This window comes from Leopardus geoffroyi, chromosome C3 (genome assembly GCF_018350155.1).
Source record: "Leopardus geoffroyi isolate Oge1 chromosome C3, O.geoffroyi_Oge1_pat1.0, whole genome shotgun sequence".
NCBI lineage: Eukaryota > Metazoa > Chordata > Mammalia > Carnivora > Felidae > Leopardus > Leopardus geoffroyi.
The window spans coordinates 2,509,067-2,529,670 of record NC_059338.1 but is presented as its reverse complement, the minus strand read 5'-3'; the positions used below and the strand labels follow the sequence as shown (position 1 = coordinate 2,529,670).

At 65.8% G+C, this 20,604-nt stretch overlaps 1 protein-coding gene and 1 long non-coding RNA gene across 18 annotated transcripts; one reads left to right on the top strand and one right to left on the bottom strand.

Moving 5' to 3' along the window:
- Nucleotides 1-67: 67 nt before the first annotated feature.
- LOC123585916 lies at nucleotides 68-2,985 on the top strand. 2 transcript variants are annotated; one of them, XR_006706484.1, is made up of 3 exons: nucleotides 68-469; nucleotides 890-1,025; nucleotides 2,871-2,985. It is a non-coding gene; the product is annotated as an uncharacterized LOC123585916 (long non-coding RNA). The 2 variants fall into 2 exon arrangements; XR_006706483.1 differs by having other exon boundaries at nucleotides 68-500.
- PEAR1 (platelet endothelial aggregation receptor 1) lies at nucleotides 1,469-19,464 on the bottom strand. 16 transcript variants are annotated; one of them, XM_045454609.1, is made up of 25 exons: nucleotides 19,364-19,464; nucleotides 12,179-12,311; nucleotides 11,111-11,369; nucleotides 10,722-10,881; nucleotides 10,438-10,542; nucleotides 10,071-10,171; nucleotides 9,356-9,448; nucleotides 8,875-9,118; nucleotides 8,112-8,235; nucleotides 7,795-7,931; nucleotides 7,510-7,722; nucleotides 7,056-7,230; nucleotides 6,854-6,974; nucleotides 5,958-6,121; nucleotides 5,759-5,861; nucleotides 5,476-5,622; nucleotides 5,143-5,268; nucleotides 4,140-4,268; nucleotides 3,912-4,040; nucleotides 3,546-3,758; nucleotides 3,237-3,325; nucleotides 2,992-3,127; nucleotides 2,744-2,812; nucleotides 2,407-2,640; nucleotides 1,469-1,942 (listed from the first exon to the last, which is right to left on the bottom strand). In XM_045454609.1, the coding sequence occupies exons 4-25, from the start codon at nucleotides 10,820-10,822 to the stop codon at nucleotides 1,791-1,793; spliced, it is 3,105 nt and encodes a 1,034-aa protein (XP_045310565.1). In that variant the 5' UTR covers nucleotides 10,823-10,881; nucleotides 11,111-11,369; nucleotides 12,179-12,311; nucleotides 19,364-19,464; the 3' UTR covers nucleotides 1,469-1,790. The 16 variants fall into 16 exon arrangements, with proteins under 16 accessions (XP_045310565.1, XP_045310575.1, XP_045310566.1 ...); XM_045454619.1 differs by having other exon boundaries at nucleotides 8,112-8,232; XM_045454610.1 differs by having other exon boundaries at nucleotides 10,722-10,865.
- Between the last annotated feature and the right edge of the window lie 1,140 nt (nucleotides 19,465-20,604).

Genomic DNA, 20,604 nt, shown 5'->3' with positions numbered 1-20,604 from the left:
GAGAGCGAGGGGGGCGGGGCGGGGCCCGAGCCGGCAAGAGGACCACTCACAGCCGCGGGCTGGGGAGCTCGGGGGCGGGGCCGGTGGGAGGAACAGTTACAACTGCGGGCGGGAGAACTCGGGGGCGGAGCCAAAGACTGAGCGCGGGAGGCGGGGTGGGAAGAGGCGGGGCCGGGACGGAGGTGGGCGGGGCATCCAAAGTCACTCGGGAAGTTGCGTCCCGGAGAGCCGGGATGCGGCAGTCAGCGGAATCTAGGAAGGGAGGGTCGGGTGGGGGCAGACCCACTTTCTGGGGTGCGCCCTCCTATCCTGTAAGGAGAGGGCTCCTGATGGAAAAGGCGTGGCGCTGGGTTTTATTCCCGACCCCCCGCGTGGTTAGCCTCTGGGAAGTGTGGGCAGCTAGTGGGTCCGCTAATGAGGTCACGAGGCGGATCTCGCTTCTCAGATACCTTGGATTCAAAGTCCTCAGGTCGTCTAGCCCCCGCGGTTCCACAGCCCTTGTGAGCCTCCCCTCTCCCCGCTGCTTTCCCGCCTCCAGCCTCCGCAGCCCACCCAGCTCTGCTCCCCCCGGCCACTGCCAGCACCTCCCCCGCCTGGGAGCCTTGGCGCCGACCTCCTGTGCCGCCCTGTGCACGTGCCACTCTTCCGGGAAGCGGCCCACAGTTCACTTCGCAGGCTGCCTACTTAATGGCACTTACCACTGGTGCTTTCAGCTCACTTAGCCGCTCGCCCTTTGGGGGACATTTATTGAGTGCCTACTGTGTGCCAAGGGGAACTGATATTGAGCATATTACGTGATCCCTGCCTCCAGGGAGCCTACAGTCGGGGGGGGGGGGGGGAGGGGGGAGGCAGAGATTAATCAAATGATCCCACAAACACCACATTACAGGGAGGACTGGTACCCTGAGGACCTTCTGCAGGTATCCGGTGGATGAACACAGCTGGAATCAGTGCTACACAACAGAGGGGAGCAAGAGAGGCGCTTCCCTGAGGACTGGATGTGAGGGACAAGTAGCAGCTAACAGGTGAGCGGAAGACAAGAGCACCGGATGTGCAAAGTCCCCGGGGTAGGAAGAAGTGTGGCTGGTAGGTGGATCTAGAGCCCAGGGTGACTAGAACGGAGTGACAGTGAATACAGTTCAAGGTGAGGCTGAAGACAGGCCAGGCCAGCAGAGCCCCTCAGGCCTGTGACAGTTCTGAGTCTGGTCCAAGAGCCATGGGGCACCCACGAAGACGTCCACACACAGGTAACTAACCACTGTCTATTTTGAGCAGCCGGTTGGAACAGGTGCCAGTGTGCAAGGAGGCCAGTTAGGCTGTTGCTGGAGTTCGCGGAGTTTGGGCTGCCTCTCGATTGCACAGTGTGTGCTCCAGACAGGGTGTGTGCCTGGAGGCCCTCTGCACACACACACACACACACACACACGCACGCACACAGCCTTGGAGTGCGCAGAAAAGGAGCCCAATATACATTTTTGACATTAATCTGAAATCAGAGTTTTCCAGCAACATTCAACCCACCAGTTTATGTACAAAGGCCTTGGGGCCCTGGGGAGCAGCAGGTTGTGAAATGTACAAAAGGGAAGGCAGGCCTCCTGCTGACCGGTGTCTCCCACGATGGAACCCGGGATCCAGGCCCCGGTGTCCCGGACATTCGCTTCCTCTGTCAGGCGTGTTCGCGCTCACGGCCTGCCGGTCCTCTCCCCGCTCCTGGCAGGGTACAGCAGGCTCTGCCCCCAGCCCTGGGCCGCGAAGGACAGGTACTGGCCTCTGCGCACCACCCCGACCCCTCAGCGGTCCTGGCGCCGAACTGGGGGTGACGGGGGATGCCGTACTGGAGGCAAGTCATAGTGTCCAGGGATGTGGCTGTTCTTTGGGGAGTCGTAGTGGCCAGGGGGCAGGCCTGGAGGCAGTGGGGGCTGGGAGCCCACAGAGTCTCCATCTGGGGACAGAGAAGGGACAGGGTGGGAGGTGGCTCCTCCCTCCTCACCCCTCGCCTCCCCTCCCCAGCCCCTCCTGCCCAGAGACAGATGACGGACGGTGCCGGTTTGTGTATCTCCTCAGCTGCCGTCGGGGGGAGGCCACCTTGACCTGCCCACCTCATAGGTCATGAGGACACTTTGTCCCCAACCTTGTTCCCCTCTTTTCTGGGTACCAACGCCACAAGTCAGGTGCCGTCGGACCATTTCAAATCCTCAGCCCTGGGAGGCAGGCCACCACTCACAGGCCCTCGGAGGCAACGTGACTTCCCAGACGCGATGCCTGTGCGAGCCCAGTCTGACCCCAAAGTCCACGCTCTTGGTGCTGCACCGGGCCGGCTCTGTGCTCTCTCCCCCCGACCCTTCTTTCTCCCCCCCTTGTCCTGCTTCCCTGTAGCCCCTGCCCCAGTGGAGAAGGGGGACTCACCATAGGTCAGAGGGCTGGGCCGTTCATAGGTGCCACTGTCTCTCTGTGGCTGGGGGTGTCGCCGCCTCTGGCTGTCCCGGAGTGGAGGGGGCTGCCTGGGGGGAGACCCTGAGGGGGGGCCTTTCATCTCCACATAGCTGCTCTCCCGGAGGCCCCCGAGGAGGCTGGGCAGGTCCCGGATGGTGGCGTAGGGGTTTTCGCTGCTCAGGGAAGCCACGCTGGCCCCCAGCCCCTCTTCGGAGATGGGCCCCAAGGAGAGGGGAAAGGAGTCAGGCTCTGTGGGCACACTGGCGCCCAAACCCCAGCTCGGCCTCCTGCCTCACCCCTGCGCCCGTACCTTTACCAGAGAACGGGCCTGGGCCGTCGCTGCTACGGTAGCTGTGGCTGTAGCTCAGGCGGCCGCTACCTGCGCAGGGGGAGCAGTGCGCAGGCAATGAGCAGTCAGACCCCGCTCTCCTCCCCAGGCTCCCACCTGCCCCGGAACCAGAGCCCAGGACCCTTCTGCGGACACACAGGCTCCGAGGGAGCAGGGTGCTGGGCCGCACAAGCCCCCCTCTCCAGACGCCTAGGCCTCCAGGCTCCTACCCCTGTCCAGAGGCCCTGCAGGGGGCTCCCGGCGGTGCTTCCAGTCCGCAGGCAGGGTGCTGTGGTTATCCTGCCCGTGAGCCCCTCCTGGCCGCTCAGGGACCTGCAGGCTGCCGAAGAGCTGACTGCCCGGAAGCTGATAGGGGACGGGCGGAAGGGGGAGAGAACACACAAGGATGTAGTTTTCCAGAGAAGTAGGTGTGCGCCGCCACCCCCCCAACCGCCTTCCCTCCCCCAGCACTGACCTTGTTCGGGGGTGGGGGTTTCGGTGAGCACTGTGACAGGGTGTGGTAGCTGGGGTTGGAGTAGTAGTGGCTGTAGCTGGGAGGGACATCTGCACGAACAGACGGGGCGCGTCGTGACCTGGCCGGTCAGCGAGAGGCCCGGGCCCGAGACAGTTGTTCTGTCCCGGCAGATCTGACCTCTCTTCTCCCCTCCAGCTCCCCGCTTCGCCTCTTCCGGGTCCAGGGAGGGACACGGGAGCCCCGCACCCCATCCGCCCGGAGCCCACGCGCCAGCCCCGCATCGTGTCCCCCGCCCCCGGGCCAGCTCACCTGGCATGACGTACTCAGAGCCATCCAGCCGCCCGCTGCTGTAGGCCACGGCCAGGTGTTGGTGTGCCTTGCCTTTTTGCCAATGGCGGTAGCCGACGAACAGTGCCAGCAGGGCCACCACCAGGGACCCCAGCACCGCGATGCCAATCACTGCCCCCAGCGAGTTATAGGCCACCGGAGAGGTAGGCATCATGGTGAAGGGCTCCTGGCTTCCTAGGGGGATGGGGTGGCCGCTCAGCGCGGTCTTGGCTCTGCCCGTGAGCTTGGGGTGCCCGCATAGGACAGGCCCCGGGAGGGGGGCAGGGCCCATAAGGGGACCGGGTCCCGGTGCCCTGGGGACCATCGGGGGCCAACAGGAGAACTCACCAATCCTGCAGGGGGCGCCGCTGTGCCCCGGGGGACACACACAGGCTCCCGTCTCCGGGTGGCACCTCTCTCCAGGACCACACTGGCAGGACTGGGAGCAGTTGGCACCGAACATCCCCGGAGAGCAGCCTGCGGGACAGGCAAGGAGGCAGTGGGGTTGAGGGACCCAGATCTGCAGTGTCTACCTTGGGCTTGGGGGCGGGGCGGGAGTTTCCCTTCTCTGGGTACCTTCTAAGCAGAGGTATCCAGTCCAGCCTGGGGGGCAGAAACAGCTCCCATCCTGGGGGTGGCAGGCCCCCCCCTGGCGGCACTGGCAGGGCTGGGCGCAGTTGGCTCCCCAGTGTCCTAGAGGGCACGCTGTAGGAGACAAGGTGGCTGTCCGGTGGGGCAGGGCCACCCCCGTCTGGATGAACCCTCAGCCCCAGCTCCCTGAAATCTTCTCAGCCTTGGTCTCCCGGGGACACCAAGTTTTTGAACCGCAGCCGCACACCGATGAGTCACACATGCTTATCACGTGCCCAACTGCCTACTGGAACCTGCACTTGGCTATCTAGCAGCCATTTCAGACTCGCGGGGCCAGGACCAGACAACCAAAGGCTTTCAAACTACCCTGCATTGCTTAGCTTTGGTTTCTTTTTTACGTCTTTATCATAAGAGAGAAGTAAACCCTTTGAGGCATAACTTCTGTGTGTGTGACACTAGCAGATAATCCAATGGTAGCCGGGACCGCATCCTATGGGAAACTCTTCCCCTAGATATGCCCCTCGCCCACCGCCACGCCTGCACCCAGCCTTTCTTGTGGCCACAGCTCCTCATTTCCCGTTTCCAACACGTGCTGTCTGTGGTTTGGGGGACTAACCTTTTCCGTGATGTTCTTTATATATTTATGGGGGGAGGAAGCCACATACAAATAAATATAAATTGAAAAGCGCAGAGGGGATAAAAGCACGTGCCCAAAACCAAGCTTGGGGATCCCCCCCCCCCCGCGCCTGGTCGAGTAATGCCCTTCCCAGGCGTCCTGTGCAGAAGGGTGGGTGTTCCCTGAGCACGTGGAACAGGACCCTGCGTGTAGGGGACACCCGCTATGGATCTGTTTGCGTTGTTTACGTAAGTTACTGAATCCAAGTGGGTGCAGAGGCTTTTACGCCCCGCAGCAGGGGAACAGGAGCCTCTGGCCCTCAGCCCGCCTCTCAGCACACACACGCACTCCCCCACACAGGCCAGCACGTACGCTGGGAGCAGTCGGGGCCCGTCCAGCCAGCCAGGCAGTAGCAGGTCCCATTCGAGGGATGGCAGGAGGAGTGGTTACCACACTTGCAGGGCACACAGCGTTTGCCATAGCGGCCAGGCTGGCAGGCTGCGGGAGAGAGACTGGCGGTGACTGGGGGGCAGGGGAGATCCCTCAGCCAGCCCTTGACCCACTATCTCCCTCCCTCCCTCCCACTGGAGCGGGGTAGTGGGGGCGGGGCTTCCAGCAACTGATGTTGCACCGCCCCCTACTGCTGTAAGCACCGCCCAAGTGCTTACAGGCCCCAGGTGGGGGAAGTAAGGGAGGGGGCCTCACATCTCTGGCAGGAGGGGCCTCGGAACCCAGGCGCACACACGCAATTGCCGTTCTCGGGGATGCAGGTGCCCCCATTCTTGCAAGAGCAGGTGTTACTGCAGTTTGCCCCCCAGAAGCCTTCGGGGCAGGGCAGGTGGCAGCGGGTGCCTGTGGGAGAGAAGGGTAGGGTGAGCCCAGCCTGGGCCCCCCCCCGTGTCCACAGGGGCTCTTCTGGACACACTTACTTAGGATGCATCCCCCAACTCCGCTGTGGGCCTGGGGCCTGGACACCTAGAATGCTCACCCGTCCAGCCAGCCTGGCAACGGCAGCGTCCGTGAACAGGGTCACAGCCGTCAGCATGGTCACAGTCACAGCGACTGGCACAGCCTTCACCAAACTGTCCCTTCTTGGAGAGGGGGTGGGGTGGGGGCAGGCCAGTCAGCTGGCAGGGAGGAGGCTGCGACCCGCCATTCCCTGGGCAGACAGGCTGTTGAGTGCTTACCGGGCACGGGAGCTGGCAGTGGGCCCCCTGCCACCCGGGGGTGCAGGTACAGGCCCCGGTCTGGGGGCTGCAGGCTGCCTCATGGGCGCACTGGCAGCTGGCGTTGCAACCGAAGCCCCAGGTTCCAGGTAAGCAGGGCACAGAGCAGTTACCAGGCTGCCAACCTGGAAGAAGGGCCCTGCAGGTAGGCCTAGGGCTCCAGCCCTCCCGGGGTAGCACACACCAGGCCTCAGCCGTGCCAGGCTCTGGGCTCCGAGCCGGGGGTGGGCTGGGGGCCCTTCGGGCCCACACGGGGGACCGGCATATACACTGGTAGAAGCCGGACAGAGGCAGAGCGGCCGCCGGCGGCGAGCCACCCCCTTCTGGGGCCTGCCTCTCCTGCAGAATGAGGGGAGCTGGCAGCGACCCAAGTGCTTACAGGCCCCACCAGGTAACTAAATGAGTTACACAGATCACGCGGCAGACTACGGGGAGGGCAGGTGACTGCAGACCGGAGGTTGGTTAAACATAACAGAGAACCGCCCAAATAAAACACATCCGTGTTAGAATCCAGCCTAGAGGTGGCCAACGGGCCAGCCGGGTAGGTCTCAGAAGTCCCTCCTGGCCCTGCCATCGCGTGGTTCTAGATGACAGAGGGTGAGGAATGCTCGCCGAGAGGGGCCTTCTGGCCTGGGCCTTTAAGCGCAAGCAGGATTTTTGTGGTTGAAGAAAAGCAAAGTGGATATTCCAGGAAGGAAGTAGGCTGGCTACTTTCCCACCGTCCAGCTGCTGCTACCCAGGGGCGCCGCCCTCACCCTGCAGCCTCGCGCCTTCCCCGGGCCCGCCCCTGCCCCGGGCCCGCCCCCGCCCCGGGCCCGCCCCCACGCCGCCCCTCCCCGGACACCCCACGCCCTCACCCTCCTTGCAGACGCAGGCGCCGTCGATGGGCGAGCAGGCCAGGGCGTTGTGGCAGGAGCAGCGTGCGGAGCAGTTGACTCCGTAAGTGTCAGGCGGGCAGAGGCTGGCGCAGTGCGGGCCCTGAAAGCGGGGCCGGACTGTGAGCGGGCGGCCCGGCTCCGCCGCCCCGCGCCCCCGGGGCCCCGCCGGGCCGCGCCTCACCGTGTAGCCGGGCGCACAGCGGCACCGGCCGCTGTCGGGCTGGCACACGCCGCCGTGCAGGCAGAGGCAATGCTCCTGGCAGCCGGGCCCGTGCGTGTCCTGCGGGCAGCTCTCGTTGCAGTGCAGGCCGGCCCAGCCCGGCAGGCACGCGCACTCCCCGCTCATCGGGTGGCAGCTGCGGCGGGAGGGGCGGGAGGGGAGGCGCCGTCAGAGCTGCGGGGTCCGCGCCCGGCCCTCCCCCCCCACGACTGCACCCCCCCCCCCCGGCCCCTCCGCGCAGCGCGCGCGCGCGCGCGCGCGCGGGGCTTCGCGGAACCTGAGGCGGGGGGCGTTCCGAGTGCGCCCCCGCCCCCCTCGCCGAGGCCCCTCCCTCTGCTTTCTGCGACATCGGTCCCGCCCTGGGGCATGGCCTGCTCCAGCCTCGGCACCCGTGAGCGCGGGCCCCGCGGCGCACCTGAGGCTGTGCTCCGGGTCGCAGGTGCACGGCTCCTGGCAGCTGAGGCCGTAGCGGCCGTCGGGGCAGAGGCGCTCGGTGCAGCGGTCCCCGGTGAAGCCGTGTTCGCACAGACACGCGCCGTTGGCCGGGAAGCAGCGGGCGCCGGGCGCGCAGTCGCACGTCTCCGCACAGTCCTGCCCGAAGCGGCCCACGGGGCACTCCTCACGGCACCTGGGCGCCGGCCGAGTGAGCCCTGGCGGCGCCCACCCCCGCCCAGCCCCCGCCCTCGCCGAAGCCACTCACCGATCCCCCGTGTAGCCCGGAGCGCAGCGACACTGCCCAGTGAAGCGGTCGCAGAGGCCACCATTGTGACAGCGACACTCTTGGGAGCAGTTGGGTCCGTGGAAGCCCTCGAGGCAGGGCAGGGAGCAGATGATGCCCTGGAGAGGCAGAAGGTGGACAGAGCCCTGGGTGCCCGCCACTCCCCCTGGGCACAGGGCCCCTTCATAGCCCCCCCCCCCACACTTCAAACCTCCGCAGGGTCCCCAGAGCCCACCCCCTTCCCAGGCATCCTCCTCCCCGTCCTGCCCAGAACCACCCCATTCCCCGCCCCAGCCTACCATCCACCCATGAGGGCAGCTGCAGGAGCCCTGGGAGGCCTGGAAGACGCCCCCGTTGTGGCAAGGATAGGTGCTGGGGCAGAAGAAGCCGACGGTGCCCCGGACACAGGGTATCTCACAGCTGCTGGGTAAAGCGGTCGAGGTCAGTGTGCACACAAGCAGCCCGCGCCCCGGCTGGGCCTCCCAGGGCTGGCCGCCTGCACGCCTCTCCCGGGGCAAGTCCTGAACTCCCGGCTCTGGTCCCTGCTGGGGACTGCAGGAGTCAGAAAGCAGAGGTTTCCAGGAGGAGAGAAGTGGTGGGGACAGCCAGCACCGCCAGATGGGAAGGGGAACAGCCTGTGCACTCCCCCCACCCCCCAGAAGCTCTGCTCCGGCCCGGACGGCTCCCCTCCCCGGCTCCTCTGTGAGGCCGGACCCTTCTTGACCTCCCCCTGGTGCACAACCCCCCACTCTGCCTCCACCTCCTTGCGACGGGCCAACAGGCCGCCTGGGACCCTGTGTCAGCCCCACCTCACAACATGTTCGCACACACACAGGCTCGGGCTGTCTTCACAGCAAGCCTCCCGGGTGGAGGACACTGTTCCCGCTTCACAGACAGGCACAAGCCCATGAGGGGTCGATCTGCTCAAGGTCGCTCAGCTAGCAGGCGGCAGAGCTGGGCCGAGGACCCTGGCCTCTGCATCCCGTCCCAGTTGGGAGTCTGAGTCCCCTCGGATCCCTGTGTATGCTCGTGGGGCCCTGTGGCTGCGACCCCATTACGCACCTGGCCCCAGTCCTCTCTGGGGGGCAGAAGCAGGCTCCGGTCTGGGGGTCACAGGGTGCTCCGTGGCACAGGCAGTGGAACTGGCAGGCAGGACCATAGTGGCCCGGGGAGCAGGGCTCCAGGCAGCGTGGGGGCTGCAGGCCGGGGGGGCAGGAGCACGCTCCACTCTTGGGGTCACAGGAGCTGCCGTTGCCACAGTGACAGGGCTTGTCACACTGCAGCCCCCACACTCCTGGGGCACACCCTGGGGGCGGGGAGGGTAGAAGGGAGTCATCAGGGGTCTCACCCCTCCCTAGCCTCCACTCAGCCCTGGGCTCTGTCCCCCAGCCCCCCACACCCGTGCCCCGTAGCACCCCCCCTCCCGAAAGGGCCGTGGTGGCTATGGGGCTCCTGTGGGTGACTGTCCCGGGGCGTGAGCACCCATGGGCGGTAAGGAGGGCGCCGCCCGGGGTCCTGGGACCTGCGGTCACCGGCTACTCACCACTGGAACAGTCGTCACCCCTCCAGTTCTGCACACACTGGCACTGATTGGGTGCCACACAGCGGCCATGGACGCACTCCTGGTCACAGAGCGCTGGGGCAGAGATGAAGGGAGGGGGTTGTGCTTCCCCTGCCCCCACCGGCCCATCCTCCTCTTGGGGGGCGTTGCTGACTCCTCCCTCCCATCCTTTTCTGCCCGGGGGCGGTGGGGGGGGGGCAGGCTGACTCTCCCCAGAAGCACTAGCATTTTTCTGCCTCTGAGACGCAGAAGACAGGGGGCCAGGACTCCACGGAGGCTCAGAACTCAAGGCTCCCCAGCCCCTCTCTGTGACATTCTCCAAGCACCTTGTTGGGAAAAGGGACAGGGGCTCCTCAGGTAGGGACCAGACATGGATGCTGTGCAGAGGGGGTGGGCTGGGTGGGGGTTAGGCAGGACGGAGGGGGGGGACGGGAGTTTGGGGGTGCAGGAGAGGCTGGGCAGTGACAAGTCAGAGACAGACGGCAACAGACAGACAGGGATGAGAAGAGATAGCGATGGACCCAGACCCACAGTGACAGAGAGAGACAGAGAGAGGCCGCCCCGGGGCTCAGAGAGAAGGGGCGGGAGACACACGGGGTCAGCTGGAGACACAGGCAGCAAGTGGCGGCTGCCGTCCCGGGGACACACCCCGGGCGGCAGGGGGGGACGAGGCCCCCCACGGCCCCCCAGGACTCACGGACACAGATCCCGCTGCTCTCATAGAAGCCCCGGCAGCACTGGAGTCGCTTCCGGTGGTCTGTCTTCACCACCTGGCGGTAGACCGTCCTGTAGACAACCCTAGCGGAGACCGCAAGGCGGCCCTCAGCCCCCCTGCTGCGGCCGGGCTGTCCCCCGCCCCGCCCCGCCCACCACGTGGCACGGGGCGGCAGGGGCACCGCTCGCCTCTCTGGGCCGGGGGAGCACAGAAGGAGCGTTCCCCCCAGGCCCCCCACCCGACCCCGCGGCGCACCCCACGCCAGCCTCCCCAAGCCACGCCTTGAGTGCCTCTGCCTCCGAGTCTCCGAGGAGAGAATGAGGGTGTGCGGGGCGGGGTGGGCACTCACGTGGGCCGGGGGCAGGTGTGGGGGCTCTCCCAGGGCCGGTCGCAGGGCTCCGAGGGGAGCAGACTGAAGGGGCGGGAGTGAGACTCCTTGGTGGTGGTGGTGAAGCTGCAGGACAGGGGGAGGAGGGGCGGGGGGGGGTGGTTAAGGACAGGACGGGGTCGGAGCCGGAGTCAGGGGGGCCTGGAGGAGCAGAGAGCAGAACCAGGAGGGAGGGGAGGGCTGCAGAGGGGCAGGGAGGCTGGGAAGGAGAGGAGGAGGAGACCCGGGGAGCAGGCACCCCTCACCTTTCCCAGAAGCTGCAGGTGTTGGGGTCACTGGGGTTGAGGGCTCCAGCCAGCCGCAGGCCCAGGCCCAGGAGAAGGAGGGCACGCAGAGCTGGTGGCATCGCAGAGGCCGGGTGCAGAGCCACCGCCTGGAGGACCAAGTGTCTGCAGAGGCGGCTGCCTCTTGTCCCCCTGCCTTCTCTTCTCTTCTCGTCACCCCTCCTTCCCTACAGACCGTGCCCCCCCCCCGCCCCGCCCTCCCAGCACCCTTCACTCGCACACCACCAGCCAGCGCCTCTTCCCGGGATGGGGATCCTGCCTGGTATCTCTGAGCCCCAGCCCAGGGCGCTTTGACCTTGGTACCAAGGTGTGAGGCCGGGGCCAGCGGGGAAGTCAGGGGGGAGGCCCACCTGGGCTCAGCTGGAGGAAGGACTTTCCAACAGCCAAGGTTCCGGAAGGGAGTCAGCCGCGTCAAGTGGGGGGCTTCCCGGCCCGCATGTGTGCAGGTGGAGAGCGGCCGCAGGAGGCGCAGGGCTGGGGCGGGACCGGGTGGCCCTGAAGGAGGCCCCTCCTGACCACGGGCGCGTGGGCACCTGCCGGCCTGGGCTCGCGGGAGCCAACTGTGCGCGTCTCTGCCCAGCTCCCCGCTCACAGACGACACATCAGGAGCTAGAAATCAGGCTCGGGGAATTACTTCCATGGGGGACATGGGCCAACACCACAGACCAGGGGCAGCCTCATCCGCACCCGCCAGAGGCACCTGTTAAACCCTGGCCAGGGCACCTCCGTACCCAGCTCCGGGGACTACTGCCCAAGGACGTCCCCAACCTGGCCTCGGACAGAAGAAGCCCCCACCTCCCTCTGGCCACCCCATCGGCCATCTGGAAACAGCTCCTCTCCGCCCCCTCCAACCCAGCCTCGCCCTGTGGGTGGGAAGCAGGTCAGGACCTCAGCAGGGTCTGTTCTGGCTCCTGAGCTCAGGAGGGGCTGAGCTCCTGAGCGGCCGCCCCCGCAGCCGGTTTCAGATTCTGGGTTCAGTGTTCCTACAACTTGTCCTGGCTCCTTGCTCTCTGCCTCCCCGAGGCGCCCACATCTGCTTATAATTTTCCCGAGAAGAGAGAAAGGCCATGGTTGCTGGCCCCTGGCCCCCCGGAGTATCTCTGGAATGCCTGCTGCCTGGCCCCACCCCATGCCCCCCACCCACACGCTCCCAGGGTCCCCGGGGCTGCAGCGCTCCAGCCCTCCAGGTCTGAGAGAGGTGCTCCCTGACTTAACCCCATGTTGCCCTCTGCTTCGGCCCCAAAATGCCTCCTGCTGTCTCTTGCCCCCCCCCCCCGCCCCATACCGCCTGCTGGCCCACGGCTTTTCCTCCCTTTGGTCCTCTGGCTGGTGGCCCTGTCACCGCTCCCCTGGGGCATGTGTCCACCCCTAGCCTTCTCTGTGCTCCCCCAACCATCCTCGGTCCTCCAGTAACTCACCAGGCCTCTATGGCCTCCTGCAGCCTGAGAAGCTCAGCTGAGCCAAGGGGCAGGGCGGCTAGGCCCTGGGCCCAGGGAGCTGGGGGGGGGCCAGGGAGCGTCCTGGGGGATCCCAGCGCTCAGGATATGGAGCCTGAAAACAGGAAATAGAGCCTGTCTAGAATGTGTGATGTGGGGGAGGAGAGCAGGGTCATGGGCTCCCTCTTCCCGACACCCTGAATTCAGAAGGTGGGGTGCAGGGGGCAGGGCCAGAAGCCTCTTTCTGTTAGGTTGTCTCTGAGCTGAGCACCGTGGTCCCCCTCTGAAGGGCTTCAGAGGAAACAGCCTGTCCTCAGAGAGCCTGGCCAGTCGGAAGTGTCCTTCAGACAGGGTCACCGGTCTGTCCCAGGGCACCCCCCACATCGTCCCTTCTCCCGCCACCCCCAACTATCCCCTCCACCCTGCCCTGCACCGGCCACCTTCCCAGGGTGGTCCCACCTCCAGGGCCATCCCCGTCAGCACTCAGCTGACCCCTCCCCGCCTGGCCCTCCCTTGGCAGGGCCCGGAGCCCTCACACATCCCCCCTCTCCAGCCCAAGGTCTTCTCCACGCTGACCTCTCCGTGGACCCTCACTGTCCTCACTGGGGCTCAGTCTGAATGGATTCAGGTCGTCACCCTGGCCCCTGGGTGAGCCTCACATCCAGCCCCACAGGGACCCCCTCTCCTGGATCTGTCGCCACAGCTCCAGGCTGCAGTGGGACCTACCCCGTGGAGACAGGTCAGAGCCCTGTGGACAGTCACTGCCTCCCAGACCAACTTCTAGAGGAAATGGTTCACCTGAGGGCTTCAGGAGGTGGGCAGGGGGGCATGAGGAGGGCTGGGCCCTGACAACCAGAGATTAGCTGGCTGCAGGGGTGGGGGAGATGGTTTTCCCAGAGGGCCTTGATTCCCGGAATGCAGAGGAGGCCCCAGCTGGTCAGCAGTGGGACTGGAGCCCGGGTGGGGTCCACCACCAGTGGGTGGTCCGCAGGGAGGGAGGGTGGGGGATCCCGGCAGGGAGGAGAAACGGTTGGCCTGAGGGACCTCAGCCCCTGAGGAGGGAAGAACACAGGCCTGACCAGGAGCCCAGAGCCCCAGCCTGGTCCCCCAGCTTGTTTCCATCTGAGACTTTGTCCCCAAGGGGCTGGGGAAATTGAGGCCCTGGCCTGTCCTTCCCTAACACCCCCGGGCCCACCAGCATCAGGGCCCATGTGCCTGCACACACTCCCCTCCGGGGGGTTTGAACCAGACAGCTCTGACTCCCGTCCGCCCCGTCCTGCCCCGGGGCCCACACTGCGGTCCCTGAGGGCGCCCCATTCCCCCTCCCTGTAGGCCCCCACCTGCCCTCACAAGAAGGCATCATCTACTGCGTGGAGAAAGGCAGGGAGCTGCGTATGAAATCCACGGTGGTGGGTGCAGTGCCCCCTCTACAGGTGAGGACACAGGGCGGGTAAGTCCCCCACCCAGGGCCACACAGCCAGCGGGAGCAAAGACCTAGAGTGCGGCAGCCTCCCCACCCCAACCACGCTTCCCATCAATCCGGCCCACCCCGGAATCCCAGGGGCTTTGCATCTCTGTGTAACAGCCTCAGTTATGCAGAGGGGGAGCCGGGAGGGGGCGGGGGGGGGGAGGCAGAGGGGGGAGCTGCCACAAGGACAGACCAGAGGCGTGGGAACCGGGATGCGTTTGCAGTCAGTCTTCTCTCCTCCACCTCGAGATGCAAGGCAGCTGGGCCCCCCCCACCCCCCCCCCGGCCCCCAGCCCCCAGCCGCAGCCGGGTTCCCTCTGGTGGGGAGCCCTGCCCTCCTGGTGCCCCGGCCCCCTTAGCAGGAGGGAAATGACTCTGGGTCCGAGCTCCCGGTGGGCAGGAGGTGATCCGTTTCTGTAGGAGGCAGAGAGCAAGAGGGCTTCCTCAGGGCTCTTCTCCAGGAGGTGGGGCAGCGAAGGACGCCCTCTGAGCTGGGCGATGAACGCCAGCTCTCAGTTCCCTGGTCTGTAACATGGGGATGATAGCACTTCCCTTTGTAGGGCTGTCCCCAGGATTAATACAGGAGTTACGCTCGCCGTCACCAGGATGGCGGCCGGGGTCCTGGGTCTCCTGAGCCCATCCCCGTCCCCACTGCCCTTGGCGCCCTTGGCCCTTTGAGCATTAATTCCAAGAAAAGCTGTTTCTTGTTTTTCGTTTTTTTTTTTTTTTTTTTTTTTTTCTGAAGAACCCCCAGGATGATCCGGGAATGGGGCCTTAGCTGCTGGCACAGAGAAGGGAAGTGGGGGTGGGGAGGGGCCAGACCCCCCACAAAACCTGATCCCTCAGAACCACGGGCTGCCCGCCAGGTATGTCTTGAAGCCAAAGACGGCTGATGAGTTGGACCGCCTGGGTTCTGCTTCCCCCCAGCCCCCAGCCTGAGCACCACCTCCAGCGCCTTGCTGGGTCCCAGTGGCCCCTCCTCTCCTCTCCGTCTCTCTGTCCTCCCTCTCATCTTGGAATCCAAAGGTTCTAGGGCTTACAAGTTGTCACTTTCGAGCACATCGCTCGAGCCCCGTGGGCCTCCAGCCTCCATTTCCCCATCTGTAAAATGGGAGAATAACCCCCACGTCTCACAGGGTGCAGTGAGGGCTGGGACTGCTAGTTCCCGTGACCGCCCCGGAACAGAGCCTCAGACCAGAAGCAGCTCAGAGGACCTGCGCTGGTGCAGAAACAGAATCCCCCACGTTCTAGGCTCTCTGCCTCTTTTTGTTTCTGTCTTGTTCCTCATCAAAAACTCTTTGCTTTCTGCCTTTTTTTTTTTTTCTTCCTCCATCAGTTTCTTGGTCTGTGTCTTTCTGTCTCTCTCCTTCCTTTTCTGTATCAAGGCCGTCGGGTACAGCACAGTCGTGCGGTGTGTTCACTGCACTAGGGAATGCATCCTCAGGTGTGGCGCGGGAGGGGAACTCCGGCCGCACTCGGCTCACGAGGCTGAGTGTCTTAGCTTGTGCCCGGGGCTGCCTTGCCCTGTGTCTCCCTTGTCTGTCTGTCTCTTTCCCCGTCCCCCTCTCTGTGCCGTTTCCAAATCTGTCTTTGCCATGGAGACAGGGTCACTTAGTCCTCCCCACTCGGCAGCTAGACCCCAGTCGGAAGACTCCTCCCTCCCTCTCCACGCAGGGACGCACCCTGACCCAGCTCCAGCAGCCTGGGCCGCTCTCTCCACGTCCGCGCACGTGCACACGCCTGCACACGCGAGCGCCCAGCCCCTCCCGCACCCAGCCAGGCCTTTTGCAGCCAGGAATGTCTGCCGGATGGAGGGACAGGAAGCCTGTGTGTGAGCCAGAGGCTGGGCGGGAAGGGGGCAGGGGTGAGGGGCCGGCCTGGTGTTCTCTGTGGCTCAGGAAACAGAAGCTAGAGGGTCCTCAGCCCGACCTGTTTACTCATCAGGAAATAGGGAAACTGCAGGGATTCTGAATCACCAAGCACGCATCGCGTGCCTGCCGGAGGCCGGCGCCAGTGCGGTCCGGGCCCCTGCCACCACCCGTGGGTGCCGGCGGCCACGCTCTGCAGCCACAGGCGGACGTGGGGGTCTCGGGCATCAGAGGCAACAAGGGAATTAGGATCTGCTTCAAAGAACCAAGCACCGGCCCACCCGCTCACTGCCACCGCCAGACACCCTCAGAAAGCACAGCCCTGCTCCGGCCACTGCCCCTCTCCAGAGCCCTCTGTGGCTCCCCACACCACAGGAAGGGGCACCAGGAGCCAGGCCCGCCAGGGGCCCATCCTCACAGCCTCTCTCCCAGGATGCCCCCTCAGTGGCTGCACGCTTCATACACTCCTCCCGCCCTCGGGCCCTCCTGCAGGCCCTCAGCCCAGCCACCACCGACCCTCCTGGCCCAGAGGAGCCCTGGGCTGCTCTCGCCAGAGGCCAGCTCCACACGGACACGGACCAGCACTCCCCAGACCCCAGCCAAGGGCTCAGCACCGTGTCCCTCCTCTGGGGGCATGTGGGACTAAGCCAGGCCATCCCAGGAGTCCGCAGCCCCTGGAAACCTTCAGGTCTGACGGACCCATCAGGGATCAGCGTTGGGGCTGCGGGTCTGTGCTCTGGCTGCCCCCCCAGGCTGGGGCACCCTCAGTCTTATTCCTCCGGGGCTGTTAGTGGTCAGGCTGCCCCGATGTACCCTCACAGCCCCCAGGCCCCACTCCTTCTGTTCTTATGAAGGTCGGTCTTCCCCGTTGGAATGGAGCTCCGTGGGGTCAGGGCGCTTTTCCGCACCTGACGGAGGGGATGGCCGGATAAAGCCCGAGCCCCTTTCTGACTCCAGCAAGCCCTGACCTGACTCTGTGGGGCCCGGGGGCTGAGGGAGAGGTGTTCAGAGGCTGCGGCTTCAACCCGGCTCACCGGCCAGAAGAACTGGTCCCCCCCTTCCAGGGCCCTCGAAACCCAGGATTGGCAGGATGCCGGAAAGTGGGGTCCAGAAGGAGCCTCCACCCTTACAGAGTGCCCTCCTGACCGCCGGCCTCTGAGTTCCTAAGGGACGAGTGCACAGTCGTGCGGGGCACTGAGTCGCCTGGAGAGCAGGGGATGTGCCCACACGGCTGGACCCTAACCTTGTACCACGGGCCTCGGGACCCCGGGACAATGCCCCTCACTGTCCATCCGCACACCCCCTCTGAAACAGAGGGACTGGGCGCCCCCCATGCCTTATGTGGGGGTGGGGCAGAGGTGGGGGAGGGGACCCAGGAGGCCCCATGTCTCAGAGCTCCCTACACGCCATTTCTCTCTGGAGACCTCCACCTGCACAGAGCAATCGCCAGCCCAGATTAAATGTGCGCTCTGGGCTAGATGACCTCTCTCCATTCTCTCGGCAGTCCCAAAACGTAGGTGCTTTTATGCTTCCCATTTTACAGATAAAGAAACATCCCAGAGAAGCTAAGTAACTTGCCCCCGGTCACACAGCCAAGCGACGGCAGAGCAGGGGCCCGGACCAGGTCAATCAAACCCTGAAGCCTGTGCTGCCCCTTTACCGCCTCCCCCATGATCTCTCTTTGGTCTTCTGACCCTGCTTCTCCTGTCTCTACCCGCTTTCTGCTCCTTCTCTAGGTGCTTCTCCGTTTCCCTAAGTCTGCCCTTTCTCCCCTCTGGCTCTCGTTTGCAGAAGCCTCTGCCTTTGCCTCTGTTTCCGTATTTTTGTCTCCTCCTAGCTCTGTTCTTGTCTTTGTCTCTCCTTCCCTGTCTCCCCTTCCTCCTGCTGGCTTCTCCCTGCCCGATTATGAGCCAGGAGTGGTGCGGACACCCTCCCCGAGCCGATGGCCAGCCCCTCCTGCCTCCAGGGAGACGCTTACTCAATGCTTCTGAGGCCACTCAGAGGAGAGGCTGGGGAGCACAGTGGTGGAGGAGCAGCCCGGCCCCAGCACCCCTCCCCAGCACCCTCCCCAGCACCCCTCCCTAGCACCCTCCCCAGCACCCTCCCCAGCACCCTCCCAGCACCCCTCCCCAGCACCCTCCCAGCACCCCTCCCCAGCACCCTCCCAGCACCCTCCCCAGCACCCTCCCAGCACCCCTCCCCAGCACCCCTCCCCAGCACCCTCCCCAGCACCCTCCCTAGCACCCCTCCCCAGCACCCTCCCCAGCACCCTCCCCAGCACCCCTCCCCAGTACCCTCCCCAGCACCCCTCCCCAGCACCCTCCCAGCACCCCTCCCCAGCACCCTCCCAGCACCCCTCCCCAGCACCCTCCCTAGCACCCCTCCCCAGCACCCTCCCAGCACCCCTCCCCAGCACCCCTCCCCAGCACCCTCCCAGCACCCCTCCCCAGCACCCCTCCCCAGCACCCTCCCAGCACCCTCCCCAGCACCCCTCCCCAGTACCCCTCCCCAGCAGCTGCTGTGGTGGCAGCAGTAGGGAGGCAGACAGCAGCCCAGTGACCTCTATCTCTATCCAGGTTTCCGACCCATTCGATTCGTGGGCTGCCTGGAGAGTCAGTTTCCTCTTCTGGGAAAGTCTGATAGGGAGCGGGGTCAGGCAGGAGTGAAGGCACCGATGCCAGTGCTGGGTTTCACCTCCCGGTGAAGAGCGTGAAGAGCGGGGGACAGAGAGGCCGGCCTGGCCTCCCACCCAGCTCCCAGGTGGCCAGCCCTCGCTGCACTGGTGCGTGCGCCATAGACTTCAGGAGGCCTCAGGACTGGGAGAGGAGCAGCAGGGGACAGATGACAGGAGACAGGACGGCGGCCCCCACCCTTGGTTCACACGTGCACACGCGCAGGCACTCCGTCACGCATTGGGCTGGTGTGGTGTTCAGAAAACAGCTCCCTGTGCACACCGCTCCCCTGCCCAGCCCCCGCTGAGGCCAGGGGTGACAGCTGACCCCTTGCCCAATCCCGCCTGGGGAGGAGGTCTGGCTGAGCCTGGGAACCTCCGGGCCAGTACAGGCTGTTCCCATCCCTGGGGACTAGGGTCACAGCACAGCAGCCCCGGGAGAGGCCACTCATAAAAGGTCAGGACAGGAGAGTGAGAATCCGGTGGGAGGCAGGAGACCGGGTGGGGCCGCCGGCTGGCCTCGCCGGGGGTCCCCCTGTCTGGGCCCGACCACCCCCGCCCCCTCCCCAGCCTGCCACCCCAAATCATCTGCCAGCCCAGGCTTTTCTGACCATCTAGACGCCGGAGACCTTTGGCCAACCTTCTGTGCTCAAAACCGGCAAAGCTGTGAGCCGCACACCTGGCCCTCCCCTCACCCCCCAACCTCCCGGGGAGGCGCCAGCACCAACAATGGCCCAGACCAGGCGCCAGCGGCGCAGGAGACATGTTTTTGTTCCTCTGAGCCTCGCAACAACCGTGGTAGGCGCCGTGTCTTATGATTCCCCGCTTAGACACGAGAAACGGAGGCACAGAGGGCCCACAGCCGGGAAGGGGCAGAGTGAACTAGAACCCCTGCAGCCTGGACTCCCAGATCTGGGGGCTCCCCTCGGCCAAGAAGAGGAGCCGGCACCCCATTCTCCGTCCAGCCCCGAGGGGGCCGCGGGTTGGGGGGAGCGCCCGGCCCCACACGTCGCTGCAGGTCACTTACGTGCAGTCCCCCGGGGAGGGCGACCCCAGTGCCCTCGCCCCCTCCGCCGCCCCCACCCTCGCGCAGGGGCACCCGCAGTCCTTCCCCGGGGTAGGGGAGGTCGCGGAGCGGGTGGGGGCGCGCAGTCACTCACCTGCGTCGGACCCGGGCTGTCGCCGGCCTGGGGTGGGGACCGCCGGGCGGCCAGAAGGGGCCGGCGGGCCGGCGGGGAGGCGGGGCGTGCGGCCCGCGGGGCGGGGCGGGGCAGGAAGGGGGCGGGCCCCCGGGCCCCCGCGGGGCAGGAAGTGTTGAGGGGGCGCGGGGGAGGCGGGGGGAGCGGGCTAGGGAGGCGGCGGGCGCCAGGAGAGGGAGGTGCCGGGGACGAGGACGCTGCGGGGGCTGGGGGGCTGGGGGGCGCTGGCGGGGGGGGGGGGGGGGCGAGCCGGGGGAGGGGGCTGGGAACTCCAGGAGAGGGGCGGGCGGGCGGAGGGAGCCGGAGGGAGCGGGGTCGGGGTGGCAGCTTGGCCTGGAGCGGGCAGGGTGGGGAGGCGGGGTCCCCGGACCCGGGACCCCCGCCCTCCCCAGCTGCCGCAGGGCCCCCCGGCTTGCTCCGCCTCCCGCGCCCCAGCCTTCCAGTCTGCAAAGTGGGGCTGTGCAGGGGGCCAAAGAGCCCGTCTGCGGCGGGCAGCTTCCCTGGGCGGCCCGGCGACCGCGGGACCCGAGCCCGGCCGCAGCCCACTGTCCCCTCCTCCGCTTCCGCCCGAGCCCCCCGGGCCGCGGCGACCCCCGGCCCAGCCGCCGCCCCAGCGCGGAGCCCGCCCAGTGCCGGGCGCCACCTGGCGGCCGCAGCGCGCACCCGCACCCCACCCTTCTTAGGGCCCCGGACCGCGGGCGTCTCTGAACCCACACAGACCATTTTTGTGACAACTACGGTTTGCTTTCCTCCTCGCTAGCCTTTTGGGTGTACTGCGCCCTCGAATCCCTAGCTCGAGGTCGGTTTCACTTACAGGATGAGACAGCTGCCCGCGCCTTAGGCTGCAGTCGTGGCGGCAGCAGGATTTGAACCGCGTTCTGGGCCCCGCCGGCTGCGCGGCATCCGGGCTAAACCACCGCCCGCCACAGAAAGAGCCCAGATAGCTCAGGGCGAGCGAGGCAGGAACACCCCTCCTCGGAGAGTTTTAAAAATCAGCTCTATTGGGGTATAGCTGACGTACAATAAAAATATGGACCCACTCAAAAGCGTACTGTTCGATGATGCTTAAGATTTTTTTTAAATTATGGAGAAATCTACATAACAAAACTGACCATTTTAACCATTTCAAAGCGTACATTTCAGTGGCATAAGCTCATGCATATCGTGCAGCCACCATCCGTCTCCATAAGGTTCTCATCACT